Source organism: Macaca fascicularis, chromosome 16 (genome assembly GCF_037993035.2).
Source record: "Macaca fascicularis isolate 582-1 chromosome 16, T2T-MFA8v1.1".
NCBI lineage: Eukaryota > Metazoa > Chordata > Mammalia > Primates > Cercopithecidae > Macaca > Macaca fascicularis.
The window spans coordinates 1,966,916-1,985,101 of NC_088390.1; the positions used below are offsets into that span (position 1 = coordinate 1,966,916).

The 18,186-nt window shown below is 44.5% G+C and overlaps 1 protein-coding gene across 2 annotated transcripts in view; it reads left to right on the forward strand.

The window, feature by feature from the left end:
• The window catches only part of RPA1 (replication protein A1), a 64,045-nt gene that overhangs the window by 20,087 nt on the left and 25,772 nt on the right, over positions 1 to 18,186 (forward strand). For both annotated transcript variants that reach the window (XM_045375672.2, XM_045375671.2), the window contains exon 6: positions 16,001 to 16,093. In XM_045375672.2, coding sequence (XP_045231607.2) covers positions 16,001 to 16,093 — 93 coding nt within the window. The remainder of the gene's footprint in view (positions 1 to 16,000; positions 16,094 to 18,186) is intronic.

Below are 18,186 nucleotides of genomic sequence, written 5' to 3' on the forward strand. Positions count from 1 at the left end.
AAACTTAGCCAGGTGTGATGGCTCACACCTGTAGTCTCAGCTACTTGGGAGGATGAGATGGGGGGATTACTTGAGCCTGGGAGGTTGAGGCTGCCGTGAGCTGTGATCGCACCGCTGCCCTCCAGCCTGGGGACACAGCAAATGTCTGCTATACCTCACTGCAAAAAATTAAAAGTATGTCACCTTAAACTAGGATAAAATATTTGCAACTGATAGGATTGACAAAGGGTTACTATCTTTACTATTTATTGAATTTTTTGCATATTAAGGAATAAAGTAGTTCATTAGCAGCAGGCATTGGAGAAAAATAGATTGTTCACTATAGAAGGAAAACAGATGGCTGATACATTAGAAAACATCTTCAGCCTTGCTCGTTATCTTTGTCTTTTTCCTGATCTCAGGGAGAAAGCATTCAGACTTTCACCATGAAATATCATGTTAGCTGTAGGGTTTTCTTAGAGTCTTTTTATCAGAAATAAAGAAGTTTATTTCTGTTCCTAGTTGCTGAGGGCTTTCATCAGAAATGGTTGGTGAGTTTTGTCAAATGCTTTTTCTGTGCTTGCTGATGATCTGATGATCATGTGGTTTTCTTTGTTCATTGGTTAATATGGTGAGTTACACTGATTGACTTTTTTTTTTTTTGAGACAGTCTCATTCCGTCACATAGGCTGGAGTGCAATGGTGCCTTCTTGGCTCACTGCAACCTCCGCCTCCCAGGTTCAAGCGATTCTCGTGCCTCAGCCTCAGAGTAGCTGGCATTACAGGTGTATGCCATCACGTCGGGCTAATTTTTTTTTTTTTTTTTGTATTTTTAGTAGAGACGGGATTTTGCCATGTTGGCTAGGCTGGTCTCGAACTCCTGACCTCTAGTGGTCCACCCACTTCAGCCTCCCAAAGTTCTGGGATTACATTGCGCTCGGCCACTGCGATTGGTTTTTGAGCGCTAAACCAATCTGGGATCTCTGGAATAAGTCTATGTCATGATGTATTATTCTTTTTTTTTTTTTTGTGACTGAGTCTCGCTCTGTCACCCAGGCTGGAGTGCAGTGGCCGAACTTCAGCTCACTGCAAGCTCCACCTCCCAGGTTCACGCCATTCTTCTGCCTCAGCCTCCTGAGTAGCTGGGACTACAGGTGCCCGCCACCTCGCCCAGCTAGTTTTTTTGTATTTTTTTAGTAGAGACGGGGTTTCACCGTGTTAGCCAGGATGGTCTCAATCTCCTGACGTCGTGATCTGCCTGTCTCGGCCTCCCAAAGTGATGAGATTACAGGATTGAGCCACTGCGCCCGGCCTGATGTGTTATTCTTTTTACATATTGTTGGATTTGATTTTCTAAATCCATTTGATTTGATTTACTTTGTTTAGAATTTCTGTATCTGTATTCATGAGAGATATTTTTCTTTAGTTTTCTTTTCTTGTTACATCTCTGATTTTGATACCTGAGTAACCCTGACCTTATGGAATAAGCTGGAAAGTGTTCTGTCTTAAATTTGCTGCAGCAGTTTGTGTAGACTTGTTATAACTTCTTCCTTAGATGTTCAGTTGAATTCACCAGTGAAGCCATCTGGGCCTGATGTTATTTTTTTATGGAAAAGTCTTAAACTGTAAGTTCAGTTTCTTTAATAGAGAGATACAGGGTTATTCAGGCAACCTTCTTGAGTAGACTTTGGTAGATTATATGCTTCAAGGAATTTAATTTCATTTAAGTTCTTGAATTTATTAGTCTATAGAAATAGAAATATTCTAAACACCCCAATTGTTAGAAATTATCAAATGGATTAAAAAAATATATTTCCGGCCAGGTGCGGTGGCTCACACTTGTAATCCCAACACCTTGGGGGAACGAGGCAAGCCGATCGCTTGCGCTCAGGAGTTCAAGACCAGCCTGCCCAACATGATGAAACCCAGTTTCTACCAAAAATACAAAAAAGTAGCTGGATGTGGTGGCGCTCGTGCACCTGTGGTCCCAGCTACTTGAGCCCAGGAGGTGGAGGTTGCAGGAAGCTGAGATGGCGCCACTGCACTCCAGCCTGGGCGACAGAGCGAGACCCCATTTAAAAAGAGAAAAAGTGCTAGGCACTGTGGCTCGTGCCCATAATCCCAACACTTCGGGAGGATGAGACAGGCGGATCACGAGGTCAGGAGTTGGAGACCAGCCTGGCCAATATGGTGAGACCCCGTCTCTGCTAAAAAAATACAAAAATTATCTAGGCATGGTGGCACACACCTGTAGTCCCAGCTGTTCGGGAGGCTGAGGCAGGAGAATCACTTGAACCCGGGAGGCGAAGGTTGCAGTGAGCCGAGATCATACCACTGCATTCCAACTAGGCCGACAGAATGAGACTCTGTCTTCAAAAAAAAACTGTGTGTGTGTGTGTGTGTGTGTATATATATATATATATATATGTGTTTTCTTGTTATCCTTTGAGTATCTGTAGAATTTGAGAGTTTTATCAATTTTATTGATCTCAAAGGAGCAACTTTTGGTTTTATTGATTTTTCTCTTATGTTTTGTATTCTATTGATTTATGCTTCTGATCTTTAATATTTTCTTCTACTTACTTTGGATTTTGTATGTTCTTTTTCTCGTTTCTTAAGGTGGAAGCTGACTTCATTGACTTGAGATCTTTTTTTCTAACATAGGCATGTAGCTTTATAAATTTGCCCTTAGCTACTGCCTTAATAGCATCCTGCAAATTTGGATATGTTATATTCTCTTTCATATTCAATTCATAATACTTTATTATTTCCTTTTCAGTTTCATCTTTGACATTCTGTTATTTAGAAAGGTGTTTAGTTTTGGCCGGGCGCGGTGGCTCAAGCCTGTAATCCCAGCACTTTGGGAGGCCGAGACGGGCGGATCACAAGGTCAGGAGATCGAGACCATCCTGGCTAACCCGGTGAAACCCCGTCTCTACTAAAAAATACAAAAAACTAGCCGGGCGAGGTGGCGGGCGCCTGTAGTCCCAGCTACTCGGGAGGCTGAGGCAGGAGAATGGCGTGAACCCGGGAGGCGGAGCTTGCAGTGAGCTGAGATCGGGCCACTGCACTCCAGCCTGGGCGGCAGAGCGAGACTCTGTCTCAAAAAAAAAAAAAAAAAAAGAAAGGTGTTTAGTTTTTAAATGTGGAGATTTTCTCTTTTTCTCTTTTTTTTTTTTTTTTTTTTTTGAGACAGTCTTGCTGTCAACCCAGGCTGGACTGCCTGGAGTGCAGTGGTGCAATCTCGACTCACCGCAACCTCCGCCTCCTGGGTTCAAGCGATCCTCTCACATCAGCCTCCTGAGTAGCTGGGACTACTGGTGTGCGTCACCACGCCTGGCTCATTTTTTATATTTTTAGTAGAGACAGAGTTTTGCCATGTTGGCCAGGCTGGTCTCAAACTCCTACCCTCAAGTGATCTGCCTGCCTCAGCCTCCCAAAGTGCTGGAATTATAGGCATGAGCCACCGAGCCGGCCAAATGTGGGTATTTTTCTAGAGATCTTCTTGTTTTTGATATCTAATTTAATTCCAGTGTGATCAAACAACATACTTTGTGTGACCTGAATCCTGTTAAATGTATTGAGTCTTATTTTGTTTTATTTTTATTTATTTATTTATTTTTGAGATGGTGACTCACTCTTTCACCCAGGCTGGAGTGCGGTGGCATGATCTTGGCTCACTGCAATCTCCACCTCCCAGGTTCAAGCGATTCTCCTGCCTTAGCCTCCCAAGTAGCTAGGACTACAGGTGCCTACCACCATGCCAATTAATTATTGTATTTTTAGTAAAGACAGGGTTTTGCCATATTGGCCAGGCTGGTCTCGAACTTCTGACCTCAGGTGATCTACCCACCTCAGTCTCCCAAGGTGCTGGGATTACAGGTGTGACTCACCGTGCCCAGCCTTGAGTCTTATTTTATGTCCAGCTTATGATCTCTTTTGGTAAATTCTATGTGTACTTGAAAAGAAGATGTATTCTGTTGTTGGGCAGTCTTATAAATGTCAATTAAGTTGAGTTGTAAATTGTGTTATTCAGTTTTTCTATATCCTTACTGTTTTTCTGTTTTTTTTCTTTGTTTGTTTGTTTATTTGTTTTGTTTTTTTTTTTTGTTTTTGAGACGGAGTCTCGCTCTGTCGCCCAGGCTGGAGTGCAGTGGTGCGATCTCAGCTCACTGCAAGCTCTGCCTCCCGGGTTCACGCCATTCTCCTGCCTCAGCCTCCCAAGTAGCTGGGACTACAGACGCCCGCCACCTCGCCCGGCTAGTTTTTTGTATTTTTTTAGTAGAGACGGGGTTTCACCATGTTAGCCAGGATGGTCTCGATCTCTTGACCTCATGATCTGCCCGTCTCGGCCTCCCAAAGTGCTGGGATTACAGGCTTGAGCCACCGCGCCCGGCCCTGTTTTTCTGTTTACTTGTTCTGTCAATTACTGAGAGGGACGTTGAAATCTCTAACTGTAATAATTGTAAGTTTTTCTATCTCTCCTTGCAGTTCTATTAGTTTTTGCTTCATGTATTTCAAAGCTCTATTATTAAATATCTATATAATTTAGAATTCTTGTGTCCACTTGAAGAATTGACTCTTATCATTATGAAATGACTTTATCCCTGGTGAAGTTCTATGCTTCGAAGTCTGCTTTGATATTAGCATAGCCACTTTGGCGTTCTTTTTTTTTTTTTTTTCCTTGTAGAGACAACACCTTGCTCTGTTGCCTGGGCTGGAGTACAGTGGTACATTCACGGCCCAGTGCAGCCTCAATGGCCCAGGGCTCAAGCAATCCTCCCACCTCTGCCTCCTGAGTAGCTGGGACTACAGGCATGTGCCAACACGCCCAGCTAATTTTATTTAATTTTGGTTTTTGTTTATTTATTTTTGAGACAAAGTCTCACTCTGTTGCCAGGCTGGAATGCAGTGGCACGATCTCAGCTCACTGCAACGTCTGCCTCCCAGGTTCAAGTGATTCTCCTGTCTCAGCCTCCTGAGTAGCTGGGGCTACAGGCATGCACCGCCACGCCCAGCTTGTTTTTGTATTTTTAGTAGAGATGGGGTTTCACCATGTTGGCCAGGATGGTCTCTATCTCTTGACTTCATGATCTACCCACCTGAGTCTCCCAAAGTGCTGGGATTACAGGCGTGAGCCACCGCGCCCGGCCTAATTTTATTTTTTTTGGACATGGAGTCCTGTCATGTTGCAGGACTGGTCTTGAATTCCTGACTTCCAGCAATCCTCCTTCCTCAGCCTCCCAAGTAACTGGACTGCAGGCTACATTGGTAGTCTGGGAGGTGGAGTACTGGGCCTGCCTGGACTGGGACTACAGTGCCACCATGCGCAGCTCATTACTTTTATTTTTATTTGTAGGGATGGGGTCTAACTTTGTTGCCCAGGCTGGTCTCAAACTGCAGGCCTCAGTCCTCCCGCCATAGCCTCTCGAAAGGCTGAATTACATGCCTAAGCTACCTTGCCTGGCCATTGTGTATACTTTCTGTTGCTAGCCATTCAAATTCACTAATCGTTTCTCAGACAATGCCTAATCTGCTGTTAATGCCATTGAGTGTATTTTTCTTCTCAAATAGTATAATTTTCATCCCTAGAAGCTTGATTTTTGGGTCTTTTAAAATCTCTTCGACGTCTCTGCTTAATTTTGGGGACATACAGAGCACAAAGACGATATTTGTTTTAAGGTCCTTGTCTGTGGATTCTGATGTCTGTGTAAGGTCCGGATTTGTTTCCATCAGTTGATCCCAGCCTCTCCCATCATGGATCATATTTTCCGGCTTCTTTTCATGCCTGGCCCTCGGACCGAATGCCTCGGACGAATGATGTTGGGATTCGGACCTTGTTGGGTGCTGGAAACTTTTGTAATCCTGTAATTATTCTTGAGCTTTTTTCAGGGATACAGTTAACTTGGAGACAGTTTGATCTTTTGGTGTGTTGCTTTTAAGATTTACGAGGCGGGATCAGAGAGCTGCCTTTAGTCTAGGTGCAGTTATTCCCAATACTGAATCAGGACCTGACAGGCTGTTCTACTTCGTTCCCCATGAATATGAATTTTTCCCGTCTGACTGGTAGAAACAGGTACGATTTCAAGCTTGCTATAAACACAGGCATGGCTCCCTCTGGCCTTGTCAGATGATTCTCACCCTGGCCTCAGATAGTATCCACACACACACGGGCCGACCAGTACTTTGCTGACTACCCAGGAGACCTGCCACCCATCTCTGGAGTTCTCTGCGTACAGCCCTCTCTTCTCTGCTCCTCTGTCCGGCCAGCTGGACGGTGATCTCCCCAGACTCTTGGCCCCCTAAGCCCTCGAGGCCCTGAGCTGTGCAGACTCACTCGCTCTCCTTCCTGCGCACAGCGGTCGCTGCCCTTCATTGCTTCGTGTCTCGTGTCTTGAAAACCGTGTGTTTCAGATACTTTCTCCCTTTTTGGTGGGGGGAGGGGGTTATTTTAGGTGTCAGGGTAAACCTGGTCTCTGTTGCTCCATCATGTCCCGTACATAGTTTTAAAAGTTGCGTATTTTTGCAAGGTGTGTCCTTAAAAACAAAACAGCATTCTCCTGGCTCACTTTCCTTTGGCCTCTGACTCCTGTCTGGAGACAGTCTGTTTCAGATCTACAGCTGTTTCATCTCTCTTTGTCTCCATATTTCTAAGTAACACGTTTGTGCTGCTCTTTGTTAATTCTTTCAATTGAAACATTTGTTTATTAACTTCACACTACAGGAGATTAGAATGTGGCGCGCTCTCGCTCTCTCTCTATTTCTCTCTCTCTCTCTCTCCCCTGCCCTCCCTCCCTCCCCCCACCCCCAGCTCTTTTTTTCTTTTTTAAGTCTCGCTCTGTCACCCAGGCTGGAGTCCAGTGGTGTGATCTGAGCTCACTGCAACCTCCGCCTCCTGGACTCAAGCAATCCTCCTTGCCTCAGCCTCCTCAGTAGCTGGGATTACAGGTGTGCACCACCGCTCCCTGCTAATTTTTGTTTGTTTGTTTGTTTGTAGCGATGGAGTCTCACTGTGTTGCCCAGGCTGGTCTCAAACTCCTGGGCTCAAGCAATCCGCCCACTTCAGCCTCCCAAAGTGCCAGGATTACAGGTGTGAGCCACTGTGCCCAGCTTAGCATGTAGCTCTCTTATACTTCCCCTATCCCGCTGTCCACATGGAAGAAGTAGACGTTAATATCAGATTAGATCAAAATTAATTAATTAATTTATTTATTTATTTATTTGAGACAGAGTCTCGCTTTGTTGCCCAGGCTGGAGTGCAGTGGCATGATCTAGGCTCACTGCAACCTCTACCTCCCAGGTTCAAGTGATTTTCCTGCCTCAGGCTCCCAAGTAGCTGGGATTACAGGTGCCCGCCACCATGCCCGGCTAATTTTTGTATTTTTAGTAGAGATGAGGTTTCGCCATGTTAGCCAGGCTAGTCTCGAACTCCTGACCTCAGGTGATCTACCTGCCTTGGCCTCCCAAAGTGCTAGGGTTACAGGCATGAGCCACCGCGCCCAGTCAAAATTTATATATTTACTTATTTGGAGACAGGGTCTTGCTTCGTCATCCAGGCTGGAGTGCAGTGGCTCAAACACGGCGCACTGTAGCCTCGACCTCCCAGGCTCAAGCAATCTTCCCACCTCAGCTTTCCCAGTAGCTGGGAGCGTGAACCACCACACCCAACTAATTTATTTTATTTTATTTTTATTTATTTATTTTTTTGAGACGGAGTCTCACCCTGTCACCTAAACTGGAATGTGATGGCACGATCTTGGCTTGTTGCAGCCTCCACCTCCTGACTTCAAGCAATTCTCCCACCTCAGCCTCCTGAGTAGGTAGGGTTACAGGTGCCCGCCACCACACCTGGCTAATTTTTTGTATTTTTAGTAGAGACGGCGTTTCACCATGTTGGCCAGGCTGGTCTCGAACTCCTGACCTCATGTGAGCCACCACGCCCAGCCCCAACTAATTTTCATATTTTTTGTAAAGACAGAGTTTTGTCATGTTGCCGAGGCTGATCTTGAGCTCCTGAGCTCGGGTAATCTGCCCGCCTGTCTCCCAGTGTGCTGGGATTACCAACATGAGCCCTTGCATGGGGCCAACATCAAAATTTAAATGGCCGGTCAGATTTAAGTTTTTTTATGAAACATATCTTGCTTTGTTAAAAATTTAAAGTTTTCAAAACATATGTGTAGAAGGCAACTTTCAAATGGTTGTTATGTTTTCAGATAGATGTTTTTGGTAAGCAGAACAACATCATTTTATTGTTTTACTAATCAGCCAATTTTTGAACTAAATCTGAGGTCACTAAGAGATGATGGTCAGTCATGAATATTTGGAAAAACATTTGTGATATAATTTATAGAAAAGACATGTTCAGAGTGTATCGAATAATTTTAATGACATATCACTCATTAAATACATATATTAACTAACTATAACTGTGACACTGAAAATATAAAATTGACTTTAAGCCGATCAGCATCAGGAAGCTGGAAGATGGTCGTGTGGCTTGTCTGAAATCTTCCAGTGTCTTTATCTCCTCTTTCCCAAGTGATTTCCCGTAGGAGGCTGTGTTTGAACTCAGAGAAGCAGCCGTTTCTTAAAAACTAAACTGTCTCTCTGCTGCTCCCAATAGACAGAGGCGCTTAGCTGCTTCCCACTGAAGCACACGAATTCACTGTCTTGATTTAACCTTACCAACATATGCGGGGCACAGTGGCCCATGCCTGTAATCCCAGCACTTTGGGAGGCTGAGGCGGGCAAATCACCTGAGGTCGGGAGTTCAAGACCAGCCTGACCAACATGGAGAAACCCCCTCTCTACTGAAATACAAAGTTAGCCGGGCATGATGGCAGGTGCCTGTAATCCCAGCACTTTGGGAGGCTGAGGCGGGCAAATCACCTGAGATCAGGAGTTTGAGACTAGCCTGGCCAATATGGTGAAACCTCATCTCTACTAAAAGTACAAAAAATTAGCTGGGCAAGGTGGCGTGCGCCTATAGTCCCAGCTACTTGGGAGGCTGAGGCAGGAGAATCGCTTGATCCTGGGACTCGGAGTTTGCATTGACCTGAGATTGCACCATTGTACTCCACCCTGGGCAACAGGAGTGAAACTGCGTCTCAAAGATAAATAAATAAAAATAACCTTAGCAACGTGGTTCTTCAATTTGTCCGTAACTAACTTTTACAGTAGTAGGGTTTTCGCTTAAGGATAAGTGGAATTGAATTGAACCCAGTAACTCTTACGCCGGAGACAAACTGCATCCTGTCTTCGTTTTCCTACTTGGAAGTGAGTCCTGGCTTTTGCCCAAGTGAAATAATGGAAAAGAAAGGAAAGTTGGAGAGTCTCAGGTCTGGACCTTAGCTGTGAATTCAGCACAATCACAGAATGTTGAGATAGAGGAAACTGTTTTAGAGATCAGTTGATCAGTTTTTAATTATTAAATAAAAGCGTGAATGAGGCAGTGAAGTAACTTACCCAAGGTCACACAGTGGGGATGCTACAAGAAATGAGAATGAACATTTATCATTTCCCAGTGAGAACAGTTTCCATTGTGCCCAGAGCTTCAAAGATTAACCTTCATACCAAAGTTTTTGCCTACTTGAAAATTGTATTTAAGTACATAGATCGTGTGAGTGAGTCTATTGCAGGAATGTTATATACATAATTGAAATTATCTCTATTTCACATTTGTATATTTATCCATTAAAACTTGCATAATTAAAAAAATGTAAAATATAATTGAGATAATCAGACATCTGTTTTCTTTAATAAACCTTAATCTTGAATAGATAATATGGTTAAATGATTTCAAAAAGATAATATACTTACATGACTTCAAGTCACAGCTACCGGATTGTGTGTTCGGAGGAGTCTTACTCCTACCCTTGCCGCCCCCCGCCCACTGCTGCCCTCTAGAGGTAGAGTTTCGTGGTTTCTTTTTATCCTTCAGGCGTTTCTTCATGAGAACGTAACCAAATACAAATATATATTCTCGTTCTGTACTCCACTTTGCCTCCACAAAAGGCAGCATTCCGTGTACGCTATCTTGTCTTTTTATCCTGCTTTTATTTATTTGTCATTATTTTAATAGAGGTGAGACCTCACTATGCTCTTCAGGCTGGTCTCAAACTCCTAGGCTCAAGCGATTCTCCCACTTCAATCCCAAAGTGCTAGGATTACAGGTGTGAGCACTGCACCCAGCCATATCCTGTTTTTTAAAAATTTTCTGGCCAAGTGCGGTGGCCCCCGCCTGTAATCCCAACACTTTGGTAGGCCAGGCTGGGCAGATTGCTTGAGCTCAGTTCACGACCAGCCTGGGCAACATGGTGAAACCCTGTCTCTACCAAAAATACAAAAAATTAGCCAGGTGTGGCGGTGCACACCTGCAGTCGCAGCCACCCGGGAGACTGAGGTGAGAGGATCACTTGAGCCTGGGAGGCAGAGGCTGCAGTGAGCCAGGGTCGTGCTGCTGTGCTCCAGCCTGGGTGACAGAGTGAGACTCCATCTCAAAAATAAAAAAAAAAAAAAGGTTTTTTTTTTGGCCTAGAGGTATTTCCATATACTAGTATATGCTTAGAGATCTTTTTCTTTTTTTTTGAGACAGAGTCTCTCTGTCACCCAGGGTGGAGTGCAATGGCGCAATCTCAGCTCTGCCTTTTGGGTTCAAGCCGTTCTCCTGTCTCAGCTTCCCTAGTAGCTGGGATCACAGGCACCTGCCACCACGCCTGGCTAATTTTTTTATATTTTTTGTAGAGATGGGGTTTCACCCTGGTGGCCAGGCTGGTCTCGAACTCCTGACTTCAAGTGATCTGCCCACCTCTGCCTCCCAAAGTGCTGGAATTACAGGCGTGAGCCACCACACCCAGCCACAGTTTTAGTTTTTACACTGAAATTATTCATGCTGCTTCTGTTTTACACTGTTGTGGATTCTTGATTTATAGTGTTTTGGGCTTCATTTTCACACAACTTGGAATGTGCGGGTTTTCTCTGTTCCCTGGTTTCACGGAAGATGTCGTTTGTAATGAGGGATGTGCCTATGTCTGTGTGCGCGTGCACGTATGTGTACGCATGTATATGTACACGTATGTGTGTACACATATGTGTACGCACATATGTGTACGCAGCCGGTATTTGTTCCTATGGCTCTGTATTGGTTTTTAGAAGTGGGAAGATGTGGGGCTAGGCCATCACTATGTTCTTTCCAGAAATAGAACCTGCTAGATATTAATTTTTATTTACACAAATTGTAATTTGATCCTTTAAATTGGAGAGGGAATTGAGTAAGTAAAGTTCTAAATTATTAAATCGACACATCAGTTTTGTTTTGCAGTAGTAATGTTTTGTTAAAATGAGCGAATTGATTATCACATTCTCAGCTTTTAGGAAGGTGAGCTAAGACAAAGCAATGCTTAGCATTTTTCTGAAACCTTTGGATGCAGTCAGGACAAGAGAGAGGTGACTGTGCCCAGCTTTATCACCTCTGGCCAGGTTTCTAGTGTTTTTTTTGTGTGTGCTCTCTATTTAATTGAATGATTGCTTTGGACATTTTCTGTTTTGGGGGCAAAAGCCCAGTGAAGATGGGCTGGGCTCAGTGGCCAGTGGCTCATACCTTCAATACCTACACTTGGGGAGGCTGAGGCAGGAGGATCGCTGGAGGCCAGGAGTTCAAGACTGGCCGGGGCAACATAGTGAGACCCTGTCTCCACAAAAAAACAAACAAAAAAATTAGGCAGGCGTATTAGCACACTCCTCTAGTCCTGGCTCCTCAGGAAGCCGAGGTGGGAGGATCCCTTGAGCCCAGGAGGTCAAGGCTGCAGTGCTCTGTAGTCACACCAGTGTATTCCGGCCTGAGTGACAGATGGAGACCCTGTCTCAAAAAAAAAAAAAAGAAGATAGAGATGATGGAAGGATTGAAGGATACTTATTGCTTAGTCAGAAATATAGGGCTGTGGGCCGGGTGCCGTGGCTGACACCTGTAATCCCAGCACTGTGGGAGGTCGAGGCGGGAGGATCAGCTGAGCCCAGGAGTTCAAGATCAGCCTGGGTAGCTGTAGACACAAAAGTAGTCTCTACAAAAAAAATACAAAAAATAAGCCAGGCGTGATCTTGTGTAACTGTAGTTCCATCTACTGGGGAGGCTGAGTGGGGGGATTGCTTGAGGCCAGGAGGTCAAGGCCTGTAGTGAGCCATGATCATGCCACTGCACTCCAACCTGGGCATCACAGCAATACCTGTCTCAAGGGGGCGGGGGCGAGGGGAAGAAAAAGAAAAGAAACACAAGGCTATGGGAAAATATTCCTTTATTTCCTCTCTCCAGTGTCTGTTAAAGCTCAGAGGGATGAGAAGATTGCTGTTCAGGATTACGTACTCTCAAATCTCATCGTAACCAGATCAGTGAGCCAGTGCGGAAATAGCTTTCTTGTAGTGACTTCTACCTCACAGGGCGTTTCACAGCAGTGCTTTCTCCTCTGTTGGGAAAGGAAGCATAGTCTGTACTAGCGGGTAGAGAACTGAAGTTCATTTTGTATTCTCCCAGCACCTAATCCAGAACTTGTGCCATGTGAGGTGACCAGTACAGTTACTTAAGTCCAGCCCACAAATAGGCAGGAATTCCAAAATGTGCATTGAAATTGTCTTGGCCGGGCACGGTGGCTCACTCCTGTAATCCCAGCACTTTGGGAGGCCGAGGCGGGTGGATCACCTGAGGTCAGGAGTTCGAGACCAGCCTGGCCAACATGGTGAAACCCTGTCTCTACTAAAAATACAAAAATTAGCCGGGCGTGGTGGCGGGCGCCTGTAATCCCAGCTGCTCGAGAGGCTGAGGCAGGAGAATCACTTGAACCTGGGAGGCAGAGGTTGCAGCGAGCTGAGATCGCACCATTGCACTCCAGCCTGGGGAATAAGAGCGAGACTTACCGTAATGTTGACCTGTGTTATTGGAATGGTTTGATTTGCAGGTGACACAAAGCAGAAGATGTATCAGAAGTTAAGTCTCTGCATTACTGCTTTGGGGCGTAATTTAATTTTTGGAGGGATTTTTACTTAGCTGTAGACTGAATTTTCTCGGTCTCGTGGCCCGCTGCTGTGCTGCCGTGCGTTCCCTGGAAGGTAGCTCTTGCTGTGTCGAATGCACTGATTTCTTGCCGTCCATTTGGCTCTGGGCCGTCTCTTGTCTCTTGTGCCAGATTTGCACATCTGGTCCAGAGCAGGAATTAAGGATTGGCTCTAGTAAGTGGATTAGTAGCTTTTCCTAATTACCAGATCTCATAACTAGAGTTGCGGCTGCCAGAATTGGTTGTTCACAGTTCACAGTTACCAAGATGATGATGAAGTACATGGATCTAGTCATAAAAGGCTCAGTTCAGGATGATGTCCTGCTTCCCAGCTGTGCGATTTGAGCAGGTTACATGGTTCCTCTAACCCAGCGTTCTCATCTGTTAGAGGGTATGATAATAGTGTCTACGTCATAGGGCTGGCAGGCACTGTAGGAATGCATGTACCTGCATTCTCCTGAATGCAGTACCTGAAGCAGGGTAAGCACTCAAAAAAGGGTAGTTATTATTTATACATATTATAGGGCTTGATTGGAGACTGGTTAAATATGCTGTGCTTCATTGAATCTCAGAATCCAGTGATCACAAGACTGTACCGTTATATTATGTACTACTAAAAGGAGGTGATGGTAAGACATTGATTTACATGAAAAAAATGTGGATCTTAGAATAGGTAAATTAAGGTAAGTCACATTTTTAAAAGTTGTGGTAAAATATACCTAACATGAAATTTACATTTGACCATTTTTAAGCATACAGTTCAGTGACATTAAGTCCATCAACATTGTTGTTGTACAGCCATCAAAACCATCCATCTTTGGAACTTTTTCGTCATCCCAAACCGAAACTCTCGTGCCCGTTAAACACGAGCTCTCCATTCCCCACTCCGGCCAGTCTCTGGTAACCCTTCTACTTTCTGTCCCTGGGAATGTGTCTATGGTAGATCCCTCTTACGATTTAGCTACATTTTTTTGTTGAGATGGAGTCTCGCTCTGTCGCCCAGGCTGGAGTGCAGTGGCCGGATCTCTGCTCACTGCAAGCTCTGCCTCCCGGGTTCACACCATTCTCCTGCCTCAGCCTCCTGAGTAGCTGGGACTACAGGCGCCTGCCACGGCGCCCAGCTAATTTTTTTGTATTTTTAGTAGAGATGGGGTTTCACCATGTTAGCCAGGAGGGTCTCGATCTCGTGACCTCGTGATCCGCCCGCCCTGGCCTCCCAGAGTGCTGGGATTACAGGCGTGAGCCACCGCGCCCGGCCTGATTTAGCTACATTTTTATAGAAATTGAATCTATGTGATCAGCAAGATTGGATGACCACGTCCTTTTCATCAAGGTTCTTAAACAAGCAGACATGATCTGAGGAGGGAATTATCTAGTTTAGAGATTTTGGAGGGAGGAAGTGGGAGGGAGTGTAGCAGGGGCTTATGTATTTTTATGGTACTCTTCTATTTTTGAATGTTTACATCTTTATTCTCTTGAATATAATTCATGAAGCAGGTAAAGATACAGCTTTTGTTCTATTTCTTTCCAACCACTTAGCCCCAGTACTATTTCCTGAGCAACTCATCTTTTTCTACTGATTTTAAAAAAGGTTCACTACAGAATTTTAGACTGTTCCTTCACGAGATGCCTCGTCAGAGAAGAGCAGTTTTCCTTTGCAATTTTATGTGACACTTTGTAAATTCAGAGATAATGGAAAAGCCAAAATGTAAACACAGAGATTTCACTGTCAGTAATCTGGCTCTTTTTCTATGTAAATAAGGTCTCTCAATTCTTCTCTCCATAGGAAGAACTAAATGGTTCCGTTTAACCTTTTTAATTTTATGCTAAATTTATTTTACTCTAATGGCACCACCACCTCTCATTTAGTCGTGCCAGTTAAGAGTAATATTGGCAGAAGTAAATCAAATCAGTGTGTAACGTGCCCGTTTGAGTTAGGACCTTGGAAAACGCAGCAGGAACGCAAACTCATCAGTTGGAGAAGGCAGAGACAGGGTGGCAGGTGGGAAGCCCTCCCAGCTGTGGGTACCATTTTTGTTCTTAGGGCACTCTAGGACATTTTTTTGAGTTGCCTTTGTGTGCTGCAGGTACCCTTGGTGAGCTGCCCAGAGGAGGCTGACTTCTGCCTTTTAGAGCCAGTCGCCAAGGCAAAGTCAAATTCCAGAAATCTGTTATTTCACAAAATGAGGTGTATTTTATAGTTTTCACATTCTTCAGCTCCATCAACACTTGTGTAAGGAGTGGTGGGTAAATACATACTCTTACGGTGGCATTTCTTATTTTCTGCTTCAGACACGCTCATTTCCCCCCTTTCCTTTTAATCTGCCTGTTTCCTTGACACACCTGCTTCTGAACCCCATTGTCATCTCTCCCTGCTGTGACGGTTCACCAGCACTTCACGGTACCGGAGCCTCTTTCAACTTGCGTTTTCCACCAACTGTCAGTTGCAAAATAAGGTTGCTTTGTTTGGGAGGGAGAGGGTAGAATCCTTTCCGAATGTCTCCTTTTCCTTTGAAGCAGGAGCACTTCAGAGACAATTGAACTGCTTTTAGGTTTTTCTTACCACCCAGCTTTTTCTTCTGATTGATCCTGCGGTGAACACACGGTTCTGTTGATGACATCGATTTGTTGCTATGGAAATAGTGGTAATGTCCCAGATTCAACCCAGTGACTTTACTGCAGGTTGTTGCAGGAGAAATGGGCAAGGCTTTAGGGGAGAACCTCATTAAAACTGAAGGCTATCAATTCTAAGCAGGTGAAAGGTAGATGGAGCCAACCTTTTGTGTAATGAAAACACAAAGTGAACCCCTAGCAGATGCACTGCGTGCCGTTGAATGCCTCCGCATGAATTCTAACCCATGGGAGTCTTTGACAAAATAAAAAAATTTACACTTTCCCAGAGCATTTCTTCCACCCCAGTTTAAATCTCTTAACTCAAATCCTTTGCACTAAAATGAGCTTTCCCTTTTGGTCTTCAGGACATGGGCAGCCACAAGCAGCTCCTCCAGCGTCAGCAGGCAGCCCGGCGGCAAGCAGCAAGCCCCAGCAACAGCATGGAAGCTCGGGAGCGGGTAAGACGCCTCACGAGGGCACGCGCTGACCGTGGGCGTCAGGCTTGGGAATCATGTTTTGAAATTTAATCTGGGACTAAAGGGAGTTTTCCAGATGCCATTCATTACAGGGTTGTGTCTTGCAAAGGAAAATTCTGATTCATATTTTAGAGTATGTGATTGAAAAAATGATTAAAGATTGTCTTTTTTTTTTTTTTTTTTTTTGAGGTAGGATCTTGCTCTGTCACCCAGGCTGGAGTGCAGTGGTACCATCACAGCTCATTGCAGCCTTAACCTCCCAAGTAGGTGGTACTGTGGGCACATGCCGCTGTGCCTGGCTAATTTTTTTGTAGAAATGATGTCTTACTATGTTGCCCTGGCTGGTCTCAAACTCCTAGCCTCAAGCAATCCTCCGTCCTTGGCCTCCCAAAGTGCTGGGATTATAGGTGTGAGCCAGAGTGTCCAGCCAAAGATAGTCTTTTAAAGATACTTAATAGTCAGACTTTTTAAAAAAAAAAAAAAAATCAAATTGATACATTCTTCTCTGTTCATAGTTTACCATGTAGTTTCTTAGTTTCCCACCTCTTCAGGTTTTACACCCTCTGACTTTCTGCGAATTTGCATTCCTTTCAAGTTCTTGCCTCTTAACTATTCAGGACCCACTTAGTAAATTTGGCTTGTCCGTCTCCAAGTTTCCCATTTTGGGCCTCGTGGGTGTTTATCGTTTGCGTGAAGACAGTATTACTTACATTGGTCATAGGTTCTCCTTCTCAATTTCATGGATGAGAAATGGTTTCTTCATTTACTTTTCTCTGCAGCAGGTCCTGAGAGGCCCTAATGAAATCATTTTGTTTACTTTCTGGCCTTTACTTTAGGAACCTCTTGATCTGGGAAGTCACCGTTGAAAATTTGGATTTGTAGAATGTGGTTGGATTTATTTTTAGAGGTCCTTTTTTCTGTCACGGCTTCACATACACCTCCTCTCCTCCCCTCAACTATTAGTTTCTATTTTTCAGTGCTAAGATTCTAAGAAAAGCGAGGTTAAGACGTCACTAATGTTTCTGTGAAACTTTCAGGACGTTCCCCCCCATTGCTCTTCGTTGTTTTTAATCTGCCTCGCAATGTCTGTCTACCTCTCTCGCTCTTACGAGCTCTCTCTCTCGCTCGCTCGCTCTCTCACTTTTACGAGCTCTCTCTCTCTCTCGCTTTCTTTCTCGCTCTTACGAGCTCTCTCTCTCTCTCTCTCTCCTTTTATAAGTGGATCTATTTATACACAACTCTCAAATAATATGCTGTTGGCCAGGCGTGGTGGCTCACGCTTATAATCCCAGCACTCTGGGAGGCTGAGGTGGGCAGATCACCTGCAGGAGTTCGAGACCAGCGTGGCCAACATGGTGAAACCCCATCTCTACTGAAAATACAAAAATTAATCAGGCGCGGTGGTGTGTGCCTGTAATCCCAGCTACTCGGGAGGCTGAGGCATGAGAATCGTTTGAACCCAGGAGGTGGAGGTTGCAGTGAGCCAAGTTTGCACCAGTGCCCTCTAGCTTGGACAACAGAGTGAGATTCTGTCTCAAAAAAAAAAAAAAAAAAATACACACACACACACACATACACTTTTGAAGAGGGTGGTGAAATAGACTCTAACGTAGTAAATAATCATTTCCTTAGGCTGATATACAAATAGTACATTATTCCTCTCTCTCCCTCCACAGAATTATTTTTCTGGTTGTCTATCTTTGCCTTATATTAAAATACATTTAAAAAAATCTGGGCTGGGCACAGTGGCTTACACCTGTAATCCCAGCACTTTGGGAGGCCAGAGCAGGGAGGATTGCTTAGCCCAGGAGTTTGATACCAGCCTGGACAACATAGTAAGATCCTATCTCTATAAAAATTTTTTTAAAAGAATCAGTCGGGCATGGTGGTGCACGCCTATAGCCCCAGTCACTCGAGAAGCTGAAGTGGAAGGATTGTTTGAGCTCAGGAATTTGAGGCTGCAGCGAGCTAAGATCATGCCACTGCACTCCAGCCTGGGGGACAGAGCAAGACCTTGTCTCAAAAAAATGAAAATCAGTTAATGTTCCCTAAACTATGTAGTGAAAGAAAATGAA